The sequence below is a fragment of the Elephas maximus genome, chromosome 25 (genome assembly GCF_024166365.1).
Source record: "Elephas maximus indicus isolate mEleMax1 chromosome 25, mEleMax1 primary haplotype, whole genome shotgun sequence".
Taxonomy (NCBI): domain Eukaryota; kingdom Metazoa; phylum Chordata; class Mammalia; order Proboscidea; family Elephantidae; genus Elephas; species Elephas maximus.
The window spans coordinates 61,528,602-61,554,678 of record NC_064843.1 but is presented as its reverse complement, the minus strand read 5'-3'; the positions used below and the strand labels follow the sequence as shown (position 1 = coordinate 61,554,678).

The following is a 26,077-nucleotide window of genomic DNA, read 5'->3' as shown; positions in this document are numbered from 1 at the left end:
GCCGCGGGGTGGCTGGCCGCCGCCTTTCTCCCCCGAGCGTGCGGTCTGGCACCGCGCGCTCCGTGAAGTGCCCTCAAGGCTGTTTGTTTTTGCTTCGGTGGCACCGTCCGGGCCGGGGTCGGGAGGGGTCGGGAAGGCCCCGGCCGGACAGCGGGGAAGATGGTGTTGGCAAAAGCTGGCCAAGACGCCGCCAGAGAATGTGGGAAAGCCATAACCAGAGAATCACGCCTGGAAGAGCGGGATGGATTGAACGAGCCAGAATGACATTGAACGTGGGGAACAAGAGGGGTCTGCTTCCTCCTGTGAGGAGAAAAGGAACCAACACACCCGAGCAAAAACTGGCCAGGAAGGCCGGCGACCTCAACCCTTCCTCAAAGGCTCCAGGAGTGGAGGCCAGAAGGGGCGCACATTTTTGCAATGGCCTGGGTCTCCCTCTTTCTTGTTTCTGCCCTTCCCGCGGCCCCACATCTCCCCCTTTACCCTCTCCTTCTCTCCCCACCCTCCCTTGTCCCATCTCTCTCCTCCTCCCTCCCTCCTCTCACCCCCTGTCTCTGTGGTCTCTCTCCCCCTTCCCTGTCTCTTTCCTTCTCTCCCCCTCTCCTTTCTCTCCTACCCCAGCCCTGCTGCCCTCCTCCGCCATCCTTCACTCTGCCCCCACTCCTTCTCCACTCCCCTCAGTCCCAGTCTCTGCCCCCCGCCCCTTCTGGGGCTCACTCCCGGTGACTTTCCCTCTCCTTTCTCCTTCTTTCTATCTTCCCCTTGGTCCCTCTCCTCTCTCCATCTTTCCCTCTCACTCTCCCTCCACCCTTCTCCCTCCATTTCTGCCCTCGCCCCCCTTCGCGCTCTCCTTCCCTCTGACTGCCGCCCCACCCTCTCTACCCCTCCCTGCAGGCCGACGTATGTTATTTTGTCTAGAGAGCGCCTATTTGTTCAGTGATGTGTGGCCTCCTGGCCGCCAGCTTTAATAGTGGGGGGGGGGGGGGGGGAGGTAGGCTTGGTTTCTGTGAACATTAGCATACAGCTGCCGGGCTCTGCGCCCCTGATCCCCGCGCTCACTTTATCCCAGCCTTATCATCACCTCTTCCCTCCACCACAAAACAATCAACAGCTTCTCACACACGGCGACTTTCCAGCGGAGTCCCTCTCTGTGCTCCTTGGCTAACACTCCCTCTGCTTCAAGCTGGCTCCCTCTCTCACGCCCTCTTCTAAGAGTCAACGTTGATTGGCTAGCTTTATGTTTTATCCTCCACACACTGTTGCCCTTCCTCCCCTCCTTCTTCTTTTGCCTTCCTGGGATATTTGGGTGTCATAAAACAATAGAGAGCCGTTTCTGGGTTTCCAGGACTGCACTCTTTACTAAAACAAGCTGTGTCCTGAGATCATTAGAGGCACCAGTGAGGTGAGGTGGTTGTGTGTGATTTGGGGGACTAAAACTTGAAAATGAATTTTGGTACTTTCTTGTCAATATTCTTTGCTCAAAACTCCATCTCTGCAGAATTTACGCCTTATGGACACAGAGAGAAGTCCAAATATTGGTATTGCAGAAGCCCTTCCTTTTTGCGTGTTTTACCCCCAGCAAGTAGAAAATAGTTTTCTTCTCCTAACAGCCAGCGTGAAGCTATGATCACAGATTATCAGCTTCTTCTTTCATTCACAGCAAACTCGTTCCTCAGTGATACAGTCTCGAGTTTGCACACGTGCTAAAATTCCTACCTAGGTCCAGGAAATTACCCACCTTCTGAATATGGGCAGTGATAAAATAACCTTGCCAAATAAGTTGTGTAGACTAAAATATATTCTAGATATTTTCAAGTCTGCCAGGATACTTAGAGGTCCAAGTCTAGTACTTTGAAAAAGGCAGCAAAGGAAAGCTTATAATCAAAATTATGCATGGTTTGGTATTAAGGTTAACATTGTTAATTGGGGTCACTTCTATGCCACCAGAGGCTGTTTATTGGTTACATTTGGTCACAGAAGTCATAACAGTTGATCTTCTGAGCTTGTTGTGTTAATCTCCACCCGAGTCCCAGGGCCTGCCACAAAACTCCTTCCATTTGCTGGTGAATTTGACCCAGGTCCTCTTAGGGGGGAAAGGGGGCAGATAGTTGCTTGTGCTGACTCATTTGTAGGCCCCTGAAATATGGTTCCATGTGTTTTGGGTCTGCATTCTCAAGAGTGGCCCAGTAGCAATTGTTCCCCATTCAGGCTCCCCAGTTTGCACCATATGGCTGAAGCTGGGCCCTCGACTAAATGACCCCTGCATTTGTGTAAACCACACTTGTGAAGGAATTAGTGGCGTTTACCGCTTGTTTTTGCCTGTCTCGGAAAAATCAGCGTCTAGTGTTCCGGAACAATTTCATTTCTGAGAAGCATCAAACAACTTTGGAGTTCCAAATAATTACGCAGTTCGTAGCAAAGAGTTGGATAACGGGTATATAGTTCTGCCATGCCAACTATGATTTTTCCTCCCAATAGCCGTGTAATTCTTGTAAATACAAATACTGAATATAAATACAAATAGAAAATAAATACAAGTAATGAACAAAGCCGGAATTCTGCCCAGGAAAACAAATTTTAAGCTTTGCTGTTCAAAAATTGAGTCACACATTGTGTCATGCTATCTGCTAAAAGAGATTCAAACAATTAAGTGAAACAATCTTGATTTATGTGTTGTTCCTGTTGGTTCATGAGTCTGTGTGTTTTCCAGCAGGCAAGTAATTTGTTCCATTTATTAACAAAAACAGGGTTTCTGATTCCCGTTCCAGGTGATATGTACCAGCGACCTCTTGATGCAAAGCAGCCATGCTCAGGGTCAAAGAAAATGCACTCGATGAATTTCCCACCACCCACCCTCTTACAATCTAAACCTGTAGGTGGGCTCCCTGATCTTCCCAGTTTTCGGGTATATTTTGCTGGTGATCTGCAGCATGAATCGGGTTGTGATATCCGCTTCCTATTTCAAAAGTTCTTCGGAACTTCCTTACACCATCGATCCTTCTGATGTTGGAATACAGATTTAACTTATCGCCCGTTTACTAATTTTACCTTCTGGGCACACAATTGTCTTTTTTATCACCTGCAAGTATTACTGGGTAAACATGTGACGAACTAACAAAACTGGTGACAGGGTATTTCCAAATATCAAACAGAATCACATGCAAGGTAAAAATATATTCTACACAGTATGATCTCTTTTATTCCTAAAATGGATTATTATTCCGCACAGGACACGCCTGGTATTTGTAAAGCCTATCTCTACCCAAGAACGGAGAGGCACTACCCAGTGCCACCTACTGGAACAACTGAAAACTACAGGCATAAGTGGACTGAATTAAAAAAAACCATGAGTGGACTGAATAGAAATGACAAAAACTGGAGGCTTTGCTGTTAAGCCGGCTTCAGAGGAGTTCCTATTTATACAGAGCACTTGCAGGAAGTAAGGTAGGAAAAGAGGAGAGCAGAGCCCGGGCCACGCTAAATGATGCTGGGCCACGCATACATGGGCAGGTGGTAATGGTTGTAGTGCAGGTAACCAAGGATGCTCTTCTCCACCAGGGCTTTGTAGATGGTGTCCTGGAAAACTCGTTGGAGGTATTGCCGGGGCTTCTCACGGATGCTGATTTCCTCGTCTTCAATTTGATGGGCTATCTGTTCTATGGAAGGAAGGTCTTCCTCCTGTGAAATACAGCAAGGGCCAGACACTGAAATGACTTGGATTTAGCACCATAATAAGAAAGCAGTTTCACTACAAAGAAGATTGTGCTCAGCCTCCAACGTGGTAATTTGAAGCCTTCGATCTTCAGAAAAATATTATCTGTAGATTCTGCTCATTTAAAAAAAAAGAAAGGATGTGATTAAACATACTTACATGAAAACTGCTAGATGGCTTACTCTGTTACAGTCTTGAAGAAACAGGACTCAAAAACCCTGGGATCGAGTCTCAGTATAACGACATTTCACTGATATCTTTAGAGACAGGGCTCAGAGAGAATAAAGTTATGTGAAATTAAAAATCCTATCTATAATATTGCAGGGATCTCTCCAATGTTTTATTATAAAAAATGCCAAACATCCAATCAAGTTGACAAAATGGTACAGTGAACATCCACCTATCCCACACCTGGACTCTACAGTTAAGATTTTACAGGATTTGCCTCCTCACATATCTGCCCATCTATAGCAGGGATGTTACTGAAAGTGTCTCACCAAGGTCTGAGCTGTGTGCTTTCTGAACAGTGTAATAATTGAACATTTCCCTAAAGGATGAGTCTTGTGGACTTGGATGGTATATTTATTTGAAATTGCAATAATTCTACATTTTGTTTTAAACAGAAATAAAGAATGGATTACTCGCAGAGTTCCACTGGATTATTAATTCATTAATGGTAAGAACTTATAGATAGAAAAATAGATTCAAGGTATAAGGCGGTAGTGCAGTGGCTAAGCACTCATCTGCTAACCGAAACGTCGGAGGTTCAAACCCACCAGCCACTCCACAGGAGAAGGATGTGGCAGTCTGCTTCTGTCAGGATTTACAGCCTTGGAGACCCTATGGGGCAGTTCTGCTCTTTCCTGTAGGGTCACTATGAGCTGGAATCGATTTGATGGCAATGGGTTTGGTTTTCTGTTTTTAATGTAATTATCATTTGGTTATTTAAGCAAGACACCAATAGATGGCTGAGATTATACACACAGCAATTAGAAGAACAGGCAGTGAGGGCAACAGGATTTCAGATTTAAAGCAGCTCAACAAAGGCAGGGAGAGAAAAAGACAAATGATGCTGGGAACCATACACTGGGAATGCTGAAATGTCACAGAGCTACCAACATGTCCCCAAGGATATATGCTGCAATGTATACTAGGTTGGCTCTTTTTCCCTTAATTTTTTCTGGATAATTGTATCAAACCAACATGAAAACAGTTTAGATGATGCTGTTTTATTTGGGTTGGATAGTGTAAAATCACAACATGGAACTTTCAAGAAAATACTGGATTCTTGTAGAGTAGCCTTTCATACTATAATCATTTCCCCTGTAACAGGGTGACCAACTCACATCTCAGAGTGAGAATCCCACCTCTCACAGTGACACCATCTCACCACTCACAGTGTGACATCCCATGACTTACACTGTGACCATCTTACCCCTCAGTGTGACCCTTGGTGACATAATCACATGTCTCAGTGTTACACTCTCAACTTGCTGTATGACAATGTCACCTCTCATGGTGCCCATATCACCTCTCACAATGTGACAATCCACCTCTCACACTGTGACCATCTCACAGTATGAACATCTAATCTCTCACAATGTGACAATATCGCTTCTATCAATTCCACTCAGAGGAGCCACAATCCCAATCAGTATGACCCTGTCACATCTCAGTGTTACAACCTCACCTTTCACCCTCTGATCATCTCACTTCTCAGTGTGACCATCTCACCTTTCATACAGCGACCATCTCAGTGCTCACACTGTGACCTTCTCACCACTTACAGTGGCCATCCCACATCTCACAATGTGTTCGTCCGCATACTCAGTTTGTCCATCTAATCTATTTCTCAGTGTGACTATCTCAAGGTGTGACCCTCTCATCTCTCAGTGTGACTACCCCACATCTAATGCTGTGACATGTCACCTATCATACTGACCATCTCACCTCTCATAGTGTGACCATTTCACCTCTCAATGTGACCATCTTATACATCAATCTGACCATCTCATCACTCGCTGTGCCCATCTCACCTTATAGTGTGATCTTCTCGCTCTGTGACCATCTCACCTCTTACTGTTTGGTCATCTCACTACTCTTGTGTCCATCTCATCTTTCAGAGTTGATCATTGTACCTTTCACAGTGTGACCATCTCACCCAGTATAAGCATCTCATCTCTCAGGGCTACCGTGTCACCTTTCATAGTGTGACCCATTTTACCTCTCACGCTGTGAGCATCTCACTACTCAGGGTAACCATCTCACAACTCACGGTGGCCATATTACCAATCATTGTGATCATTTCACCTCTTCTACTGTAATCTTCTAACTTCTCTTTTCATCTCAACTCTCACACTTTGACTATCTCACCATCACAGTGTAACCATCTTTCCTCTCACAGTGTGGCTATCTCACTTCTACAATGTGATCCTCTCACCCCCTCAGTGTGACCATCTACCTCTAACACTGTGACCATCTCACTTCTCAGTGTGACTGTCTCTTCTCTCATAGTGTGCACTCTCATGACCATCTCCCCACTTCTGTGTGATCACCTCAACTCTCACACTATGACCATCTCACATCTCAATGTGACCGTCTCACCCTCAATGTCACTATTTCACCTCTCACAGTGGTACTGAACATCTCACCCTTCAAAGTGTGACCATCTCACAGGGACCATCTCTCCTCTCTGGGTGAGTGACCCTCACACCACTCAATGTGAATATGTCACCTCTCAATTTGACCATCACACCTCTCAGTGTGACCACCCTACTTCCCAAATGTGACCATCTCAACTCTCAATGTGACTGACCATCCCACACCTCATTAATACAATATTACCTTTCACAGTGTGACCATCTCCCCTCTCACACTGACCATTTCAGCTCTTGCACTGTGACTGTCTCATGTCTCAGTGGGAGAGTCTCATCTCTCATAGACCATCTTATCTCTCACGCTGTGACCATCTTACATCTCAGTGTTACCATCGCCCCCTCGATGTGACCAGCTCATGTCTCAGAGTGATATCGTCTCTCACAGTGTGATAATGTCACTTCTCAGACTGTGACCATTTTACTTTCTCACTGTGACTTCTGACTATTAAGTGTGATCATCCCACCTCTCATACTGTGACCATCTCACTCTTCAGTGTGACCATCTCACCTCTCAGTGTGACCATCTCATCCTTCATAGTGTGACCATTTCTCCTCTACACTGTGATCATCTCACATCCCCCACGTTGACCATCTTCTCTCTCTCTCTGTGAACATCTCAATTCTCACACTATGTCCATTTCTCCTCATGCTATGAACATCCCACCGCTCCATGTACTCATGTCACCTCACGGTGTGACCATCTCATATCTCTGTGTGACCATCTCTCCTCTCAGTGTGACCATCAGACATCTCACGGTGAAACCATGTCACCTTTCAGTGTAATCATCTAACCTTTCAGTTTGACCATCTCATATCGTGTCCATCTCACCTTTCTCACTATATCTATCTCACAACTCAGTGTGACCATCTCATCTTTGGTATGACCCTATCACCTCTCTCTCTGTGGTCACCTCAACTCTCAAACTACCAGTCATTTCTCACAGAATAACCACCTCATCTACTACACTGTGACTATTCTGCCTCTCACACTATCTTACCTCCCAGTGTGACAATCTCACCTCTCAGTATGACTCTCTTACCTCTCACAATGTGACCATCTCACCTTTCATTGACAATCTCATCTCAAAGTCTGACCATCTCACTTTGTAAAGTGACAAATTCAAATCTCACAGATCACCTCACTACTCTGAATGACCATTTTCACCACCCAGTGTAACTATCTCACCTCTCAGATCGTGACTGTCATACTACTTACTCAGTTTAACTGTCACACCTTTTGGTATGATCATCTCACCTCTCAGTGTGACAATGTCACCTGTCACAGTTTGACCATCTCACCTTTCACACAATGACCATCTCATCTCTTACAGATTGATCATCACACATCTCACAGAGTGGCCATTTCATTGTTCACACTGTGACCACCATGCCTTGTATGTGACCATCTTACCTCTCACATTGTGACAATTTCACCTCTTTCAGTGTGATTATCTCAACTCTCACACTATGACAATATCATCTCTCACACTATGACCATCTCACTACTCAGTATGACTGTGTCACATCTCAGGCTGACCATTACCATTCTTAGAGTGACCATTTTACTTCTCATAGTATGACCATCTTAGAGTTCCGTGTGACCATATCATGACAGAGTGTGAACATCTCACTTCTCACAGGGTGTCCACCTCACCTCTCTCAGTGTTCCCATCACACATGTCACACTGTGCCCATCACACAGCGTGACTATTTTACATCTTACAGTGTAACCCTCTCACTCTTAGTGTGGTCACCTTACATACCACACTTTAACCATCTCATCTCTCAGTGTGACAGCTCGCCTCTCACACTGTTGACCCTCTCACCTCTCACAGTGAGCACATCTCATCTTTCAGTATGAAAATCTCACTGCTCAGTGTGATAGTCTCACCTCTCATAGCGTGAACATCTCACCCTTCACACTGTGACTGGCTCACCTCCCAGTGTCACCATTCCATCTCTCACTGTCTGACCACCTGAATTCACACAATGCCCATTTGTGACATCTCACCTATCATTTCCACATATAAGTAGGTGATCTTTTGTGTCTGATTGCTCTTATTATAATGTTTTCTAAATTCAACCACCTTTTAAAATGTATCAGTACTTCATTCTTTTGTATGGATGAAAATATTCCATGCATTGTATGGATATTTCATATTTTGTTTATCCATTCATTTGTTGAGGAACGTTTAAGTTGTTTCCACCTTTTGGCTATTGTGACTAGTGCTGTTGAGCATTGGTGTAGAAGTATTTGTGTGACTAGCTCTTTTCAATTCTCTTAAGTATATACTTAGGAGTGGAATTGCTATGTCGTATGCTAATTCTATTTTTAACTTTTTGAGGAACTGCCAAACTGTTTTCTAAAGCAGCCACACCATTTTCTATTCTACCAGCAATGTACAGAGTTTCTTATTTCTCCACCAATTCTTGTAATTTACGTTTTTTTTTTTTTTTATTACAGCCATCCTAACCAGCCAGTAACCAGTTGCTGTCCAGTCAATTCAGACTCATGGCAGCCCTGTGTGTTGCAGAGTAGAGCCGCACTTCATGGGGTTTTCAAGGCTATGACCTTTCAGAAGCAGACTGCCAGGGCTTTCTTCCAAGGAGATTCTGGGTGGGTCTGAACAATCAGCCTTTTAGTTCGTAGTCAAGTGTTTAACCATTTGGGCCACCTAGGGACACCTAGAGCCAGTCTAGTGGGTGCGAAAGAACATTTCGTTGTGCTTTTGATTTCCATATCCCTCATGACTAATGACATTGAGCATTTTTCTTTTTTTTTTTTTTTTTCATACTATGTTAGTCTGGCTTAAAAAATAATAATAAATTTTATTTCTTTTTCTCTAGAGAAGCAAAACCAGTCAAGTGTACGCACACATACACGCGCACATTCCTTGATTTATCTCAAGGAAATGGCTCACACAGTTGTAGAGGTTGGCAAGTCCCAAGTCCCAGGTACATGGGTCAGGCGTCAGGCTGAAGGCTTCCCCTGACTCAAGTAGCTGCAGGGGTGACAAACCAAAGATTGCCACATCAGACAGCAGACTGTTGTCTTATGGGCTGCGAAGACTGAAGAATCCAATATCAGCAGATAAGATGGCAGGCTGCTGATTTACAGGCTGAGGAGGCCAACAAATCCCAAGATTGGCAAGTAAGATGGAAGACCGCTGGCTCACAGGCTGTGGAGGCTGATGAATCCCAAGATTGGCAGGCAATACAGCAGGCAGCTGGCTCAAGTGCCAAGAACCAGAGGTCAGATGATGACAAGCCAGATGCAAGATCCAGAGCAAGTGAGCTTTGCCAGAGCATACATACATACATACTTCCTTCCTTCCTTCTTTCTTTCTACCTATCTATCATCTACCTACCTATCTAACCTACTTACCTACCTACCTACCTATCTATCTCTCTATCCATCTATCCACCTATCTATCTATAGGATGCAGACCACACCCCTGAGGAAACTCTCCTTACAATTGATTGGCTGATCACATCAGATCACATCATGGAGGATGACTACACCATTACATAACTGCCAAACTACATCATTATATAACTTCCAAATCACTGAGATCATGGCCCAGCCAAGTTAACACACAACCTTAACCATCACATATACCTTTTTGTAAAGATGTGTATTCAAATCCTTCGCTCATTTTTCATTGGGTTGTTATCTTTTTGTTGTTGAGTTGTAAGAGTTCTTTATATATCGGAGTATAAGACACTTCTCCATAAATAGGATTTGCAAGTATTTTCTTCCATTTTGTGGATTTTCTCTTCACTTTCTTGATAGTATTCTTTGATGCACAAATGTTTTTAGTTTCAATGAAGTACAATTTATATTTTTCTTTTGTTGCTTATCCTTTTGGTGTCATTGCTAAGAAGCTGTTGCCAAATCCAAGATCACAAAGATTTACTCCTATCTTTTCTTCTATGTATTTTATATTTTTAGCTCTTACACTTAGGTCTTTGATCCATTTTTGTTAATTTTTGCATATGGTATGAGACAACTTCATTCTTCTGTGGATCCAGTTGTCATCAAACCATTTGTTGAAGGAACTATTCTTTCACAATTGAATGGTGTTGTTATCCTTGTCAAAAATCAACTGGTCATAGATATGTGGCTTTATTTCTGAACTCTCAGTTCTATCCCTTTGATTTATATGTCCCTCCTATGCCAGTACCTCATTGTTTTGACACTGGAAAGTTTTGACACTGGAAAGCGTGAGTCCTTTCACTTTGTTCAGTTTTTCAGAATTGTTTTGGCTATTCAGGACGCTTGCAAATTCAGATAAACTTTAGGGTCAGCTTTCCCATTTTCTGCAAAAAAGGCCAGTGGGTTTTGATAGGAATTGCACCGAATCTATAGATTACTTGGAGAATATTGTCATTTTAACAATATTAAGTCTTCCAATCTATGAACATGGAATGTCTTTTTATTTATTTAGGTCTTTGTTAATTTCTTTCAGCAATGTTTTATAGTTTTCAGTGTATATGTCTTGCACTTTCTTGATCTAATTCATTCCTAAGTATTTTATTCTCTTTGATGCTACTGTAAGTGCAACTGTTTTAATAATTTCATTTTCAGATTGTTCATTGCTATTTATAGAAATACAACTCATTTTTGTATATTTACCTTGTATATTGCAACTTTGCTAATTCATTCATTAGTTCTAATACTTTTTTGTGGATTATTCAGGGTTTTCTATGTATAAGATCATGTCATTAGCAAATAGAGGTAGGCTTATTTCTTCCTTTCCAATGCGGATGCTTTTAATTTCTTTTTCTTGCCTAATTGCTCTGGCTAGATCTACCAGTACAAGGTTAAACAGAAGTGGCAAAGGCGGGCATCCTTGTCTTGTTCCTGATCTCAGAGGGAAAACTTTCAGTCACTTACTATTGAGTACGATGTTAGCTAGGGGAGGGAGGTCTCATAAATGCCCCTTATGAGGTTGAAGAAGTTCCTAGTTTTGTGTTTTTTATCACGAATAGCATTTGACTTTTGTCAAATGTTTTTTCTCCATTCATTATGATGATCCTGTGGTTCTTTTCCTTCATTCTATTAATGTAGTGTATAACACTGATTAATTTTCTTACGCTGAACCACCCTTGCATTCCTGGGATATATCCCACTTGGTCAAGGTGTATAGGCCTTTTGATATGCTGCTAGAATTGATATTCCAATATTTTGTTGAAGATTTTTGCATGTATATTCATAAGGGATATTGATCTGTAGTTTTCTTTTCTTGTGATGCTTTCCTTTGGCTTTGGCATGAGGGTAATTCTAGCCTCACAGAATGTGTTAAAAAGTGTTCATCCTCTTCTATTTTTTGGAAGAGTTTGAGAAGGATTTGTGTTGTTGTTCTTGTTATGTGCCATCGAGTTGGTTGCAACTCATAGCAACCCTATGCACAACAGAACAAAACACTGCCTGGTCCTATGCCATTGTCACAGTTGTTGCTATGCTTGAGCCCATTGTTGCAGCCACTGTGTCAATCCATCTCCTTGAGGGTCTTCCTCTTTTTCACTGACCTTCTACTTTACCAAGCATGATGTCCTTCTCCAGGGACTGATCCCTTCTGATAACATGTCCAAAGCATGTAAGATGCAGTCTCGCCATCCTTGCTTCTAAGGAACATTCTGGTTGTACTTCTTCAAAGACAGATTTGTTCATTCTTTTGGCAGTCCATGGTATGTTCAATATTCTTTGCCAACACCACAATTCAAAGGCATCAATTTTTTGGTCTTCCTTATTCATTGTCCAGCTTTCGGATGCATACGAGGTGATTGAAAACGCCATGGTTTGGGTCAGGTACACCTTAGTCCTCAAGGTGACATCTTTGCTTTTCAACACTTTAAAGAGGTCCTTTGTAGCCGATTTGCCCAAAGCAATGTATCTTTTGATTTATTGACTGCGGCTTCCATGGGTGTTGATTGTGGATTCAAGTAAAATGAAATCCTTGATAACCTCAATCTTTTCCCTGTTTATCATGATGTTGCTTATTGGTCCAGATGTTAGGATTTTTGTTTTCTTCATGTTGAAGTGCAATCCACGCTGAAGGCTGTGGTCTTTGATCTTCATCAGTAAGTGCTTCAAGTCCTCTTCACTTTCAGCAAGCAAAGTTATGTCATATGCATAAAGCAGGTTGTTAATGAGTCTTTCTCCGATACTGATGCCCTGTTCTTCATATAGTACAGCTTCTCAGATTATTTGTTCAGCATACAGATTGAATAAGTATGGTGAAAGGATACAACCCCGATGCACACCTTTCCTGATTTTAAACCACACAGCATCCCCTTCGTCTGTTTGAATGACTGCCTCTTGATTCATGTACAGATTCCTCATAACCACAATTGAGAGTTCCAGAATTCCCATTTTCTGCAATGTTATCCATAACTTATTATGAGCCACAGAGTTGAATGCCTTTGCGTAGTCAATAAAACACAGGTAAACATCTTTCTGGTATTCTCTGCTTTCAGCCAGGATCCATCTGACGTCAGAAATGATGTCCCTGGTTCCACATCCTCTTCTAAATCCAGCTTGAATTTCTAGCAGTTCCCTGTCGATATGCTGCTGCAGCCACTTTTGAATGATCTTCAGCAAAATTTTGCTTGCATGTGCTATTAATGGTACTGTTCAATAATTTCTGAACAGTATCATGGATCACCTTTCTTGGGAATAGGCATAAGTATGGATCTCTTCCAATCGGTTGGCCAGGTAGCTGTCTTCTGAATTTTTTGGCATAGATGAGTGAGCACTTCCAGTGCTGCATCTGTTTGTTGAAACATCTCAACTGGTATTCCGTCAATTCCTGCAGCCTTGTTTTTCGCCAGTGCAGCCTGGACTTCATCCTTCAGTACCATCGGCTCCTGATCATACGTTACCTCCTGAAATGGTTGAACATTTACCAATTCTTTTTGGTATAGTGACTCTGTGTATTCCTTCCATCTTCTTTTGATGCTTCCTACATCATTTAATATTTTCCCCACAGAATCCTTCAGTATTGCAACTCGAGGCTTGAAATTTTTCTTCAGTTCTTTCAGCTTAAGAAATGTTGAGCGTGTTCTTCCCTTTTGGTTTTCTTCCTCCACGTCTTTGCACATGTCATCACAATACTTTACTTTGTTTTCTCGAGCTGCCCTTTGAAATCTTCTGTTCAGCTCTTTTACTTCATCATTTCTTAGTTTTGTTTTAGCTACTCGACATTCAAGAGTAAGTTTCAGAGTCTCTTCTGACAGCTATTTAGTTCTTTTCTTTCTCCCCTGTCTTTTTAATGACCTGTTGCTTTCTTCATGGATGATGTTCTTGATGTCATTCCATAACTCATCTGGTCTTTGGTCATTAGTGTTCAGTGTGTCAAACCTATTCTTGAGATGGTCTCTAAATTCAGGTGGGATATACTCAAGGTCGTACTTTGGCTCTTGTAGACTTGTTCTAATTTTCTTTAGTTTCAACTTGAACTTGCATATGAGTAATTGATGGTCTGATCTGCAGCCTGCCCCTGGCCTTGTTCTGACTGATGATATTGAGCTTTTCCATTGTCTCTTTCCACAGATTTGATTCCTCTGTACTCTATCTGGCAAGGTCCATGTGTATAGTTGCTGTTTACGTTAGTGAAGAAAGGTATTTGCAATGAAGTCGTTGGTCTTGCAAAATTGAATTGTGTGATCTCTGGCATTGTTTCTACTACCAAGGCCATATTTTCCAACTACTGATCCTTCTTCTTTGTTTCCAACTTTCTCATTCCAATCACCAGTAACTATCAGTGCATCCTGATCGCATGTTCGATCAATTTCAGACTGCAAAAGTTGGTAAAAAATCTTCAATTTCTTCATCTTTGGCCTTAGTGGTTGGTCATAAATTTGAGTAATAGCCATATTAACTGGTCTTCCTTGTAGGCATATGGATATTATCCTATCACTGACAGCATTGTACTTCAGAATAATCTTGAAATGTTCTTTTGGATGATGAACGCAATGCCATTTCTTCCCAAGTTGTCATTCCTGGCATAGTAGACCATATGATTGTCCTATTCCAAATGACCAGTAGCAGTCCATTTCAGCTCATTAACCCCTAGGATATTGATCTTTATGTGCTCTATTTCATTTTTTACGATTTCCAATTTTCCTAGATTCAAACTGGATACTTGCAACTCTTTCTTCATCATTTTGAGTCTTGCCACATCAGCAAACGAAGGTCCCAAAAGCTTGACTCCATCATAAGGGATTTTGATCTGCAGTTTTCTTGTGATGTCTTCATTTGGCTTTGGTATCAGGGTAATGCTAGCCTCACAGCATGAGTTAAAAAGTGTTCATCTTCTTCTATTTTTTGGAAGCGTTTGAGAAGGATTTGTGTTAATTCTTTTGATTTTTGGTCAAATTCTCCAGTGAAGCCATCTAGTCCTGAGCTTCTCTTTGTTGTGAGGTTTTTGATTATTGATTCAATCTTTTCATTTGCTATAGGTCTGTTCAGATTTTCTATTTCTTCTTTAGTCAGTTTTGATAGTTTTTGTGTTTCTATGAGTTTGTCTATTTCATCTAGCTTATTTATTTTTTGTATAACTCTTCACAGTATTTTCTTGTAATTTTTTTTTATTTCTTCCCACTTTCATTTCTGATTTTAGTTAATTGAGTCTTCTCTCTTTTTTCTTAGTATAGCTAAGGGTTTGTCAATTTTGTTGATCTGTCCAAAGAACCAACTTAAGAGTTTTGTTGATTTCCTCTATTGTTTTTCCATTCTCTATTTCATTTATCTTTGTTCTTATCTTTATTATTTCCTTCCTCCTGAATGCATTGGGTTTAGTTTAATCCTTTCTTTCTAGTTCTTTAAGTTGTAAAGTTACTGATTTTTTAATAAATTAACTTAAAGTTAATTTACTGATTTTAGATATTTTTCTTTTTTCTTTTATAGCATTCGCATTCACAGCTATAAATTTCCCTCTGAGCACTGCTTTCCCTTCATTTCATAAGTTTTGTTACGGTGTACTTTTGTTTTTATTTGTCTCAAAGTATTTTCTATCTCCTCTGCGATTTCTTCTTTAACCTATTGGTTGTTTAAGAGCATGTTGTTTAACTTTCACATATTTGTGAATTTTCCAGTTTTCCTTCATTATTGATTTCTAGTTTCATTCCACTGTGGTCAGAGAAGGAACTTTGTAATGTTTCAATCTCTTTAAATTTATTGACACTTGCTTGTGGCCTAACATATGGTCTATCCTGGAGAACGTTCCTGTGCACTTGGACTGTTCTTTATAGGTATGTTAGGTCTAGTTGGTTCATAGTGTTGTTTAAGTCTTCTATTTCCTTATTGACCTTCCTTGTGGTCATCTGGCCCATTATTAAAAGTGGAGTATTGAAGTCTCTATTATTGTAAACTTGTCTATTTCATCCTTCAATTCTGTCAATTTTTGCTTCTTATATCTTGGGACTTTGTTGTTAAGTGCATATATGTTTGTAATTATTATATCTTTGTTAAAAGATTTTGAAAGATAATTTGACTACACAAAGTTTAGCCTTTATCAATGACTCTGGCCTCAGCCACAGCCACAGCCCAAACGTAGTGCCAGTGGATTTATAGTCTGTTCTCTTTACTACCCTAAAATGATTTAAGATGTCTTATAATGAGCTTTTTTTTTAAAAAAAAAAATAAATAAACAATATATAGATTTGAAGTGATTTATAATAACAGTCACATTTAATTGTCATTTATTTCTCTCTTCACATGTGGAGGGAGAAGAAAATTTATGTACCAAACCATATAATAATATCTTTAATAGGATTGAACTTATGCATTTCTCTGAAATCAAGGTATAAAGTGAAAAGAAAGAGGTACATCATACTAACATTTGAGAAAAAGGATTATTGTTATTCTTTACTGAAGGGTATTTTTAAAAATTTTCCTATCCCCGGATTCTAAAATGAAATTCTTGCATGTCTGTTTATGTGACTACTGCTTCCATTGTCACCCATCTCCACTGTGACTGTTACTCATGGTGGCCGACATTTACAGAGTCCTTCTTCTGTGCCATGTGCTTGCACACATTCCCTCCTTTTTCCTCCCATAGCTGTCTGAGGTGAGCATAGCTATGTCCTGTTTCTTAGGAATCTGTGAATCTGCTGCAGGTCACAGCGAGTGGCGCAGCTGAGTAAGAGGCAGCCACCTCCCTACACCACCTCTTCTGGTACCCCTTCCCATATGACAAATGGAAATGTTGAAAACAGAACAATCCCTCAAAGAAGAGTTTTCTTCTAGAAGAATAAAAGGAGTGTGTTTCATTTTTTGGAAATCTAGACAATTCAAAAGAATGGTTGGGGAGCCCTTAGTGTGTCTTCCTCGAATGTCCTGAGTTGCCGTGAAAAGCCACTGTCATTGGGTTTGACAGTATACTTGGTAAGGTGAAGGGAATGTTAAGGCTGGATGTGAAGCCTGATGTCTAAGTCCTCTTGGCTCTATGCAAAATGTCAACTGAGGAGCTTGGATCTGAGATTAGAAGGAATCAGGCTCAGAGTTTTCATGGGATAACTAGAAAACTAATGAAACTTTTTACTATGGGGCAGTAGTGAGCTGAAGATTACACCCTGAGAGAAAGGGAGTAGGTCTGAGGAGTAAACACCAGCCTTTCAGCTCAGGTTCAGATTTCAACCTAAGCTGATCTCCTCACAGCCGCAGGATGAACTGCAGGGATCTGTTTGGCCTGAAGCATCTTTCAATTATATACACACCCACTCCTCACTTATCGACATGGTTAGGTTCCAAAGACCAGGTCGTTAATGCGAAAATCAGTGTTATATGAAAACGGAGGATGACCACATCATTACACAACTGCCAAATGACACCATTACATAACTGCCAAATTACATCATTACATAACTGCCAAACCACTGAGAATCATGGCCCAGTCAAGTTGACATATAACCTTAACCATCACATCAAATATTATTCTCACCTCATACCTCGGCATTTATTACTGCCAGAGTACGTACGTCATTAATGTGTAAAATAGTCTGATAGTAGATTTTTTTATTCCTGTTGTAAGTGCAAAATGTTGTATAACAAGATAGCTGATACTTGAGGAATATATATATATATATATATATATATATATATGTAGCTGGAAACCCTGGTGGCGTAGTGGTTAAGAGCTATGGCCGCTAACCAAAAGGTCGGCAGCTCGAATCTGTCAGGAGCTCCTTGGAAACTATATGGGGCAGTTCTACTCTGTCCTATGGGGTCACTATGAGTTGGAATTGACTCGATGGCAATAGGTGTTTTTTTGGTATATATGTCCATATAATTATATATATAATTTGAAGGACTTTAGCAGTGTCTAACCTTTGCATTTATTCATAGACTCCTCCACCTCCCTCGTTTATATATATATTTTTCTCTATAGCATATAAGTATTTTTTTTATTGTGGTACAAATATACACAAAATATTTGCCAATCCAACAATTCCTACATGCACAACTCAATGACATTGATTACACTCTTCATGTTGCACAATTTTATCCTCATCTTTTTCCTAGTTATTATACCGCCATTAATATAAATCAGTGCTCCTCAAGCAAAAACTCCCTCTGTCCCCCTCCCCCCACTCCTGTTGTTGTCAGTTGCCGTGGAGTTGATTACAACTCGCAGTGACCCCCATGTATGCAGAGTAGAACTGTTCCAGAGGGTTTTCAAGGCAATGACCTTTGGGAAGCAAATGCCAGGCTTGTTTTCCAAGGTACCTCTGCGTGGGTTTGAACTGCCAACCTTTGGGCTAGTAGTTGAACGCTTAACTGTTTGTGCCACCTAGGGACTCCTCGCACCCTGGAAACCACTAATAAGGTTCATATTCTATATACTTGCTTATTTCAGTATTTGTCCTTTTGTGACCGACTTATTTTGCTCAGCATAATGTCCCCAAGGTTCATCCATGCTGAGGTGGGTATTGGTACTTCATTTCTCTTTATATGGCTGAGTAATATTCCATTGGATATATATACCACATTTTGACGGACGTTTAGGTTGTTTTTACCATTTGGCTATTGTGAAAAGTGCTGCAGTGAACATTGGTGTACATGTTTCTGTTTCCATTCCTACTTTCACTTCTTTTGGGTATACACCCAAGATCAGGATTGCTGCTGGGTCATATGATATTTCCATGTTTAACTTTTTGAGGAACCGTCAAACTGTTTTCCACAGTGGTTGTACCATTTTTTCATTCCCATCAGCAATGGATGAGGGTTCCAATTCCTCCAAATCCCCTCCAATACCTGTTGTTTTCCTTTTTTTTTTTTTTTTAATCCTTGCCATTCTAATGGGCTCGAGGTGGTATCTCATTGTGGTTTTGATTTGCATCTCCCTGATGGCTAATGATGCTCAGTATCTTTTCATGTGCTTGTTGGCCCCTCATTTATATTTACTTGCCTGGTTCTTACCTGTGCAGATCCTAAAGACATTTGAGTTTGGTTTAAATTTTAAACCTATGTTTCCCAATCTGAATCTACTTCAGATTGGAAAGTTATTTAAATTTCCTATCTTGGACCCCAGGAGGCAAAATGAAAAGGGGGCAATGAGGAGATAGTGCCCAGCCACACAGCTCAGCTGGAATGGTTCAGTGCCTATATTCCTGGCTATGGAGTGAAAGACACTCAAGTTTGAATCTTGCTGGTCGTATCTAGCTGGTAAGCCACGGTGGGTTATTTAAAATCGACAAGCTTCAGTTTCCTCATTGGTAAAATTGGGAGCATACCACTTGGGAGCATCCCCCCAAAATGGAAGCATACCAATCCAGCCACCTTATAGGGTTCTTGTTATGACTAACTGAGGTGGTGCATGTTGCGGCCAGACCCCAGTTGGTATTTGATACATGGTCTACAGCTGTGATGCCTAGACCACTCAGAATGACAAGCGTCATGGGACTCTCAAGTGGAAGTGACACCAAAGACATAGGACTCACCCCTTTGGACAGTAAAACAAGGCAGAAACTAATGAGCCAGGTCCCAGCCCTTGTCTGAGTGAAGCAAGGTAGAGTGTAGGCTCAATATTTGACCACTCTGAGCACAGCTGTTAACTTCCTTAGCTCTGTTACAGACTCCAGTATTAAATGAAAGAATATAATTTAATTTAAAGTTTCACAACTATCTGGCTATTTCACTGCAGAGTCAACTTTCTTGCTGAGCATGGAACCTTTGGGACTTGTAGCCTACCTTCTAGTCAATCTTGAATGAGTGTGAGAAAGAAGTTTCAGTTATAAAAGGAGTATGTTTTAACATCTGGATGACTCCCCTCTACATCTTCCAAATACAAATGTTTACTGGCAAATATAGACAGAAGCTACAGGAACGCAATCTTCATTCTTGGGGACAAGCAAATACAACTCATATTCAGCTTTTAGCCTTCACTGTTAGCTGATAATGAAAATACAGTTACTGGTAAAATGGAAAAAGAAAATTTGCCCCCAACAAAGGGATTTAAATACCTACTACTTTGCCTGAGATATCACCGTCTATGTTCACATACTCAATAGTTTGCTTATATGAGGTACAGTTGGTTTAAAAAGTAAAACCATACGGGTGGGAATATAGGGAAAAGTCCAAATGATCAAGAAATATAAACTGCTTATAATTTGCAAGGAAGACTCTACATATCCATTGATCACTCTTACCTCCTTGGAGGTTAAGATTTGGCGCAACTCTTTCCTGAGATCAATAAAACGATCGTGGAAGAGGGCCATGCACCACGGCTCCGTGAAGTAGCTAGTGAGGGGAAAAAAGATTCAGTTATCTGGCAAACCTCTCATTATCACTAATAAAGTATTTACCTGCTTTTTTTGCCTTTTTAAATTACAGCTCTGGCCCCTTCACAATCGTTTGCTCATAAAATGCCTTGTATAACAGCCTAGCCAATCAATTCTTTAAATGGATGTTCCTGATGTAAGGCCAGGTTCCATAATTACATTTAAAGTGGTTTAATTCAGAGCTGGGGCAAGACCCAGTGAAGAATCCTGATGTTATCGGGATTTAAAAGCCTGAAGACTTGTAAAGAACGGTGGCTCTATTACCTGCCCTCATCGGAGAAAAACAGATTGCAGGATTAACTGAACTGCTGCATAAACAAATTAAATTTGGGTAGACAATAATAGAAGTGTTGTTCATCATTAAGGTTTCTGGATTAATAATGACCAGAAAAGCAGGCCACCTCGGTGTTGCGACATGGTCTTCACACAATTGCACTGACGCCTAATTGAATCTCTTTTGAGGAGAGCAGCTCTTTTGGTGTTTATATCTGTGAACTTTTCACTGAAAACTGTTTGAATAAATGCTTTCTGACATGGAGAACAATATGGTCGTCCTTTATTTACAGGTCGGAGCTGAAAATTTGATGCATTCTTAGAATAGCCAAGAATGTTTATTGTTTTAGCTCTTACTTTAATGCTAAGTGTCTTCAGACATGAAACTAAACTTCTGCAGGGTCAGGACACGCTGACTACGTGGGCTTCACTCTCCTCTGGATGCGAGGGAGGTGCTGCCATGACTGTCAGCGGATGTCACGTGTGTGCACAGGGGAAGACAGGACTGTCGCGGGCGCGTAGACTATTGCAGACGAGCATTCTCTATTTCCTGAGAAGTAAAGGTAGTTTTTAGGAATGAGGTCAGGAGTCCCAGGACCACTGGGGCATTAAAAGATGAACAGAATGACCAGACTCTGGATTTTGGACAAACCCATGTCCCATCACAGTGTGTTAAATGGTTTAAATACCAGTGACCTAGGAGAACTGAAGTTTTCTTTCTTTCACACTCCTCGCCACCGCCACTTGTGTAAACCATTATGGGATCTTTGTACAGAAGGTGATAAATAATCTCTGTAGCAAGCTGTTTGCTACCAAGAGTCCCAGAATTCATCATAGCAGCCATTTTTGTTTATAAAAGGGAAAGATGTTTATAGGGCTCTATTTCGATTTTCCTTTCTCTCTCAAGAAAGAACTCTTGGGTTCCATTAAAGCCAAGCACGATAATGAAAAAACGCCCTTGACACCAGACCGAGTGGCTGACTTCGGAAGTGGTTGACTTTTATTACTGCTTCCGTGGTGATTCCTAGGGGCAACTTGCAAAGGAAAATTCACTTTTTTTTTTAAAGAGAAAATGGGTCTCTGTAGCAATTTTCATAAAAGATTTAAAAACCTTGTGGCTTCCAGTATTTCTTTCAGAAACAGAGTAGTGTTCTCCCAAGAACCCAACACTATGCACATCGACCTTGCCAACGGCTTCAGAAATGGATGTCTGTGTGGCTTGAAGCTTTGGTTTTACACGAAAGGGCCTCTAAAGCGATGTCGAGGTGTTTGCTTGGGAGGTGAGCTGTTGGAGTCTCTATTTTCTACAATGTACAAGGGGCTATGGTTTATAGGGACATTTTAAATTCTAGCTATTATCATTTACCTGCCGAGCACACATGTGCTTTAGTTATAAAAAAACAAAAAGACCCTTGTATGAGGCTGGGGTGAGGCTTGTTCACTGATTATTTCAGAACTGGGTTTGGTCTGGACAAGGAGGAAGTTGCATGTTCAGTGTCCTAGTTCACAAACCAGGGCCCAAACTCTTGGTAGACAAGACCCTTTGGGGGGCCGTGGGGGCGGCACAAAGGCAGTGGGTAGGTGAAGGGCAGCCCAGGCCCATTTCCTCCCAGCAGGTGTCATTTCATTGCATATATTTTATTGTGGTGAAAATAGACACACCAAAACATTTGCCAACACAACTCCTACAATTCAGTGACATCGATTATATTTTTCATGTTGTGCCACCATTAACTTTATTCTTTTCCAAAAAATGCCACCACCATTAACATAACTCAATGCCCCCCAACACCTCCCCCCCCCCCCGCCATTACACCGTATCCAGCATTAACCCAGTTGCCACTGAGTCGACCTCAACTCAGGGTGATCGCATGTGTGTCCGACTGGAACTGTGCTCTGTAAGGTTTTCCCTGGCTGATCTTTCGGAAGTAGGCCACCAGCTCCTGCCTCCGAGGCACCTCTGGGTGGACTTAAACCTCCAACATTTTGGTTAGCGGCTAAACACACCGACCATTTGCACGACCCAGGGACTCCTTATCCAACATTCCAAAACCTGCTGCTGTTGAGTCGATTCCGACTCGTAGCGACCCTACAGGACAGAGTAGAACTGCCCCATAGAGTTCACAAGGAGCACCTGTGGATTCGAACTGGCAACCTTTTGGTTAGCAGCTGTAGCTCTTAACTAGTACACCACCAGGGTTTCCTATCCAACAGTGGTGCTGTTGTTGTCAGGTGCCGTCGAGTCGGTTCCGACTCCTAGCGACCCTGTGCACGACAGAACGAAACGCTGCCCGATCCTGCACCGTCTTCATAATTGTTGCCATGCTCGTGCCTATTGTTGCAGCCACTGTGTCAGTCCATCTTGCTGAGGGTCTTCCTCTTTTCCACTGACCCTGTACTTTATTTTACCAAGCGTGATGTCCTTCTCCAGGGACTGATTCCTCCCGATAACATGTCCAAACTATGTGAGACATCGTCTCGCCATCCTTGCTTCTAAGGAGCATTCTGGTTGTGCTTCTTCCAAGACAAATTTGTTCGTTCTTTTGGCAGTCCATGGTATATTCAATATTTTGCCAACACCACAATTCAAAGGCATCAATTCTTCTTTGGTCTTCCTTACTCATTGTCCAGCTTTTGCATTCATATCCAATATTAGACAAATCTAATACCATTATGGAAACAATTTAATGGAATTGCATTTTTTCCCCAATTTGATCCTGTATGGGAAGGATGACACCAAACAATGCCAAATGGCCCCCCCAGCTGAGCATTTCCTACACTGCCCATTTCAACTGTTTGGAAACCGGGGTTCTGTAAAGCCCTGGTTGGTTCCCCCTCTGCCCCAGCTGTGGGTTGTGGAGCTTCAGGCACCTGGTCTCCACACTGAGGATGGGGGTGGAAGTGCTCAGCCGGGCAGGACCAACTGAGGGCATGCTCAGGGCACCCTCCAAGCTTACGTTTCTAGCTGACTTCTTCCTGCTCCAAAGCTGCACCTCAGCCACCTGCTGATCCTTTTCTGCTTCCTCCCTGAGGTGTGTCTAAGGTTCACATCCCCCTCCCCGCCTTCAAACACCTTCCACGCTGGCCTTCCTGCCTGGTGGGCTTCATCCTTGCGGTGGCCTGTGCAACCAAGAAGATCCTCCTCACATCTCCATCTTTTCCAGTCACCTCCAAGGCTCTAGTCTCCCCTTGATGCCTCACTGACTCCTCACCTGAGTGCTTCCTCCTCACTTTCTCCATCTCGTTTTCACTGCACGGGGCGCTTGAGACCTTGCAGGGGAGCTAGTCCAGGGCAGGTCTTCTTCCCTTGCCTACTGTGAGCTCTGGTCACTATAGCACCTGTACAGAGCTGTTCCGCAGGAGGTGTAGACAAAGGGGGTGGGCAGCTCGCGGAAGAGGGCTTTGGGCCCCCTATAAACCATCCCAGAGCAGCAACGTGGTGGCCTTTATTACTAAAATTAGAAATGTTTTGACTTTACGTATTTTGAAGCTCTGTCATTGGGTGTGTAATCATTTATCATGGCTATGTCCTCTTGGCGGATTGACTCTTTAACATTATATAATGCCCTTCTTTGTAATGGATTTTGACTTAAAGTCTATTTTATTGGAGATTATTATTGCCACTCCTGCTCTCTTTTGGTTAATGTTTGCTTGATATATTTTTTCCATCCTTTGATTTTTAATCTATTTATGTCTTTGTGTCTAAGGTGTGTCTCTTGTAAGCAATGTCGCTGGGTCTTTTTTTTTTTATATACATTCTGCCTCTCTCTGTCTCTTAACTAGTACATTTAAACCATTTATATTCAGTGTGATTATCGATATGTATGAATTTACTGCGGTCATTGTGTTTGCTTTTTTGGTGGTGTTGACAGTTTGTTATGCTTAATTTTCTGTGCTGAGTTCTTTTTGTTTATGGATTTTCTTTTTATTTCCTTCATTGTTGTTGTTTTGTGTTTACTGAGTTTTTTTTTTTTTCTTCATCTTCGTTTTGGAGAGTAGATTTGTTAATTATTTTTGTGGAAGCTCTGAAATTTACCTTTACCTTGCTAAGTTTATAGCATTCTGCTATATTTTGATATTGCCTTGTCTTTCTCTCCATAAAGAAGTTCTATAACTATGCCATTTATTCCCCCTTTTTGTTTTGAAATCGTCATCATTTGCAGATTGGTATCTGTGGTTCCCTATTCTCAGCTATGCAACGTTATTTTACTCTTGAGAATTCTTTATCTGGGTTGGTATCTGGTGATGCTGTCAGGTGTCTTAATCTCAGGTTGTTGTCTACTGTTGTTGATTCTCTGTCCAAAGGACTCCCTTTAATATCCCTTGTAAGGATGATATGGTTTTGACAAATTCCCTTAATTTCTGTTTGTCTGGGAATATCCTAATTTTGCCCCCACACTTGAGAGACAATTTTGCTGGATATAGGATTCTTGGTTGGCAATTCTTTTCTTTCAGGGTTTTATATACGTCATCCCATTGCCTTCTTGCCTGTGTGGTTTCTGCCAAGAAATCAGAGCTTAGTCTTATTGATGCCCCTTTGTAGGTAATATTTTATTTTTCACTACGTCCTCAGAATTCTTTCTCTGTCTTTGGTTTTGGAAAGTTTGATTATGAAATGTATGATCATTAAGGTTGTGTGTCAACTTGGTTGGACCATGATTCTCAGTGGTTTGTCAATTATGACGTAGTTTGGCAGTCGTATAATGATGTAATCACCTCCATGACGAAATCTGATGTAATGTGATCACCTCTGTGATGGGATCTGCTGTGAGTAGCCAGTCAGTTGAAAGGAATTTTCCTTGGGGGTGTGGCCTGCATCCAACATAGGTGGACTTTCTGGCAAGACTCATGTGCTTTTGCTTGCTCTGGATCCTGCATTTGGCTCCTGTGCCTCAGATCTGCAGTTCCTGGGACTTGAGCTAGCAGCTTACCTGCTGATCATGGGATTCATTGGCCTTTGCAGCCTGTGAGCAAGAGCCCTGCTGTCTGACCTGCTGATCCTGCGTTCACCAGTCCCTGCAGTTACAAGAATCAGTAGAAGCCTCCAGCCTGACTCATGGACTTGGAACGTTCCAGTCTCTACAACTGCATGAGCTATTTCCTTGATATAAATCTCTATGTGTATTTATATGCTTTACTGGTTTTCTTCCCTAAAGAACCCAGCCTAAGATAATATGTCTTGATGTCTTTCTTTTGGGCTCTATTTTGTATGTGGTTCACTGACTTTCTTGGATGGAAACCTCATCTTTCATATATTAGAGAAGTTTTCTGCCAACAAATCTTCAAAAATTCTCTGTTCTTTTTTGTCTCCTCCTGTTCTGCAATTCCAACTATGTGTAAATTATTCCTCTTGATAGTGTCCCACATAACAGGCTTTCTTAATTTTTCTTCACTCTTTTTTTCTGATGGCCCCTCATACAGATTAGTATCAAGGGATTTGTCCTTTATTTCTCTGATTCTTTCTTCCATTGATTCAGTTCTTCTGTATCCATCCACTGAGTTATCTATTTCTGATATTTTACTGTTAATCTTCTGGATTTCTAGTTGTTGTTGTATGGCTTCTAATTGTCTATTTACTTTGTCATTTTTTTCTTGTATTGTTCTCCCGAATTCTCCTAGGGTTTTGTCTGTGTTTTCCTTGGTTTCTTTCCTG

The 26,077-nt window shown here is 41.6% G+C and overlaps 1 protein-coding gene across 3 annotated transcripts in view; it reads right to left on the bottom strand.

The window, feature by feature from the left end:
* Positions 1–3,077: 3,077 nt before the first annotated feature.
* Positions 3,078–26,077, bottom strand: part of CFAP61 (cilia and flagella associated protein 61) — a 419,682-nt gene continuing 396,682 nt past the window's right edge. For 2 of the 3 annotated variants that reach the window (XM_049868785.1, XM_049868787.1), the window contains 2 exons: positions 20,020–20,110; positions 3,078–3,675 (listed from right to left, as the gene is read on the bottom strand). In XM_049868785.1, coding sequence (XP_049724742.1) covers positions 3,475–3,675; positions 20,020–20,110 — 292 coding nt within the window. In that variant the 3' untranslated portion in view covers positions 3,078–3,474. The remainder of the gene's footprint in view (positions 3,676–20,019; positions 20,111–26,077) is intronic. The other variant, XM_049868786.1, reaches the window with a different exon arrangement.